At 48.0% G+C, this 3,120-nt stretch overlaps 1 protein-coding gene across 1 annotated transcript; it reads left to right on the top strand.

Annotated features, from left to right (window-relative positions):
• The first annotated feature begins 662 nt into the window (after positions 1 to 662).
• Positions 663 to 2,733, top strand: LOC145415087 (uncharacterized). The gene is made up of 2 exons (XM_080284500.1): positions 663 to 674; positions 1,933 to 2,733. The coding sequence occupies exons 1-2, from the start codon at positions 663 to 665 to the stop codon at positions 2,731 to 2,733; spliced, it is 813 nt and encodes a 270-aa protein (XP_080140626.1).
• Positions 2,734 to 3,120: the final 387 nt, after the last annotated feature.

Here is a 3,120-nt window from a genome sequence, read left to right as displayed (position 1 = left end):
ATCCAAACGTGTTGTGCTAGATATTAACCACTGCAGTCGATTTCATTAAACTTAGGTAAGACTTTTTCTGTTCTAGGAATTCATGATGACTATAACTTCTCTAGCAAGTTAAGACTCCCCTGAGATAAAAAGAAAATCCCCTTGAGGCTGTAAAAAATAAAATACACTTTCTCTATGAGCATTGTTAAACTACCCCATTTAAGTTCTACCCTTTATGCAGCAGCTGAACAGGACCGAGATAAAAAAATTGGTAAGAACTCCAATAATTAACACGTGAGAGAGAGAGAGAGAGAGAGAGAGAGAGAGAGAGAGAGAGAGAGAGAGAGAGAGAGAGATAACAAACAGGATCCGTACACAACGAAAGATAAAGAAAAAAAGCACGGAAAAAAAAAATAAATAAAACAATAAACCATTCCGGCCCAGCAGCGGTGAGAAGGACGACCAGCTTAGCGAGGGCAGGAGGAAAGGATGGGAGAAAAGGAGGAGGCAGAAGGGTGGGGTGTGGGAAAGAAGGATGGGTTAGGAGTGGCGTGGGAGGCGGTGAGGACGATATTCCTAGGGCGTGGTCATAGTCCTACAAGGTCGGGGTATGGGAAGGCTGGTATAAAAACCCTAGAGCCAGTGTTTCAGGCAGGCCAGAGCTTCGACGCCCTCCTGACATGATGAACCCGCTGGTAAGTGTGAAAAGACAGCATTTGTAGTTCTCAGTCTTGCTACAGAAAGGTCCAAACTAGAGCTGATGAAAGAGGGGACGCGATGGTGACAAATGAAGGGCGGAGTATGTCAGGACTAATGTGTGCAGATGGTACTCCTCTGCCAGATGATGATGATGAGCAGGATCTTTGCAATTTGGTTCATTGTGATTGTCTGTGAGCCGCGTGGATTGAAAGCAAATGCAAGTACGATGAAATTGTGATCGTTGAGAGAGAAGTTGATTCAGTGTGACATGCTGATGAATGAAGACTCTCGATCTGGTATAAGAGTGCAAATACCTCTGTGCAGTTAACAGAGAAGCAACTATATATGCTAAGTGGTGTGATTACAGTACTGCAAACAATCCAACTGTGATATGAAGACCTATAAGCAAATGTGTGGCTGAATACGGAAGCTGCAAGAGGATTACATGAATGGGGCTTAGAAAGTCTTAGAACTCACAGTAACGTATGGTATGAAAATGTGAGCGAGGAGTCAAGAGCAAGAACAGCAGAAATGGGACTATATAGGAAAGTGTGGTGAGAGCAGATGGTATAGGATAAGAAAAGATTTGTGAAAGATGTAAAGTAAGGAAGTCTACTTATAAAGGGACAAAAGAGAGTGTGTTTATGTGAAGGAAGGTGGGGGAAGCGAAGATGGATTGATATGGTGAAAGACTATGTAAGAAAGCAAGGTATGGAAAGTGAGGAGAACAAGGAACTGACAAGGGAGTAATGGATGTATGGAGATGCACAAGGTATGGTTGCCCTGTGCTTCAGCCCGGTTAAAACTTATATTATTTCCTTGTAATGTGTGCAAACGGTATATCTAGTCAGGTGGCGCTAGGATTCGGAAGGACTTGGATGTTGTCTTAATGACATTGTTGACCATTTCATTCACCACGCTGTCTGATATTTCTTCTCTCTCTCTCTCTCTCTCTCTCTCTCTCTCTCTCTCTCTCATGAATTCTACATCACCCAAGTTCTTACTCGGGATATTGGTTTGGGCTGATAACGACTGTAAAATCCTGATGATTTAGGACACTGGTGTTCACAGTACATTTTTCATTCTAAAACAGAAAGCATTGAACATGTGCCTTACATATTTACAGCAGATACAGCCAGACAAACTAGGAGCTCCATTATTACCAGTATTAGTAACAATTAATCAGTTTCTCTATTACAGTATGAAGGACTTAAGCAGTGTGGAGGACATGCAATTAAGTTTATTCTTCCCCAGGTGCTGCTTCCGTTGTTGGCTGCTGGGTGTGTGGCTGCCCCAACAGTTGGCTCCGTGGCCATCCATGGGGCTCCCCTGGCCCTGACTGCACATCAGGTCACTGCTCACGTGCCAGATGCCGTGGAGTACAAGGCGGTGGGTGAGGCGGTGGCAGTGGCTCCTGCTGCGTCTGCTGTCGTGCCCGGGTACCACGTTGATGGGGAGGTGCGCCAAATCTCAGAGACCTATGCTCAGCCAAAGGCAGTCGAGGTCGATGTAAACGCCCTGCCCGTCCTACCCGCTGCCCACACTTACGCTGTCCATGCCCCGGCCACCCTCCCCGTCGCCCAGGTTAAAGCTGTCGAAGTCCCCGCCCCTCTGGCCGCGGCCCCCGCAGCCCTCACCTACTCCAATGTTAACCTGAACGTGCCGGCACCTGTGCCAGCGGGCGAGGCTCCCTCCCCTGACGTGTTGGTGCAGAGGACCCCCGTGAAAGCTCTCTCTCGTCCTATCATCTCCTACACCCCACAGATCACTGAGGTTCGGCCAGAACTTAAAGTTATTGAAAAGACTTACGACGTGGCCGTGCCCAAGCCAGTCTACCAGACCCAGGAGATCACACCCATCCATCACAAGTACGTGGCTGAGCCCTACGCCGTGCCTCAGCCCTACGCAGTACCCCAGCCCTACAGTGTGCCCGTGCCCGTGTCCCAGCCCTACCACGTTCAGCACCAAATAGCCGCCGTGCCCGCCTTCCCCCACCCTGCCGTTGCCTACAGCGGGGCCCACCTAACCCATCCCGTCGTCACCGTCGAACACTGAGTCTCCCTCGGGAGGCGACGTCAGCTGCCGCTGCCCCGAGCAACGGTGGAATGACGCCGCAGTCCCGATGTAAACATATGTACTGTACATGTCCTCAGGCCGGTATCATCAACAATAAACTGAGTCGTACATTGATATAATTTTTTCTATTCTTCCAAAAGCGTTTATTCTCTTTCAGTCCACTGTATAAATGAAGTCAGTATAAAACACTTAACGTTAACATTATGTGGCCATAACAGATACACCTCTCTCCTCATGATCGCTACTCGTCATTACTCCCGCCTGCCACCATCTGCTATGTAGTCAACTCCTCCACCCTTGATATCCATCTCGTTCTTGGCCGTCCTCGCCAAATCCTCTCGTCAACTTAAATTTTACACATGAACT

The sequence above is a fragment of the Coenobita brevimanus genome, chromosome 101 (assembly GCF_032717465.1).
Source record: "Coenobita brevimanus isolate Jiangsu-jjx chromosome 101, ASM3271746v2, whole genome shotgun sequence".
NCBI lineage: Eukaryota > Metazoa > Arthropoda > Malacostraca > Decapoda > Coenobitidae > Coenobita > Coenobita brevimanus.
Note: the sequence above shows the minus strand (reverse complement) of the source record. Positions and strands in the feature narration are given on the sequence as shown.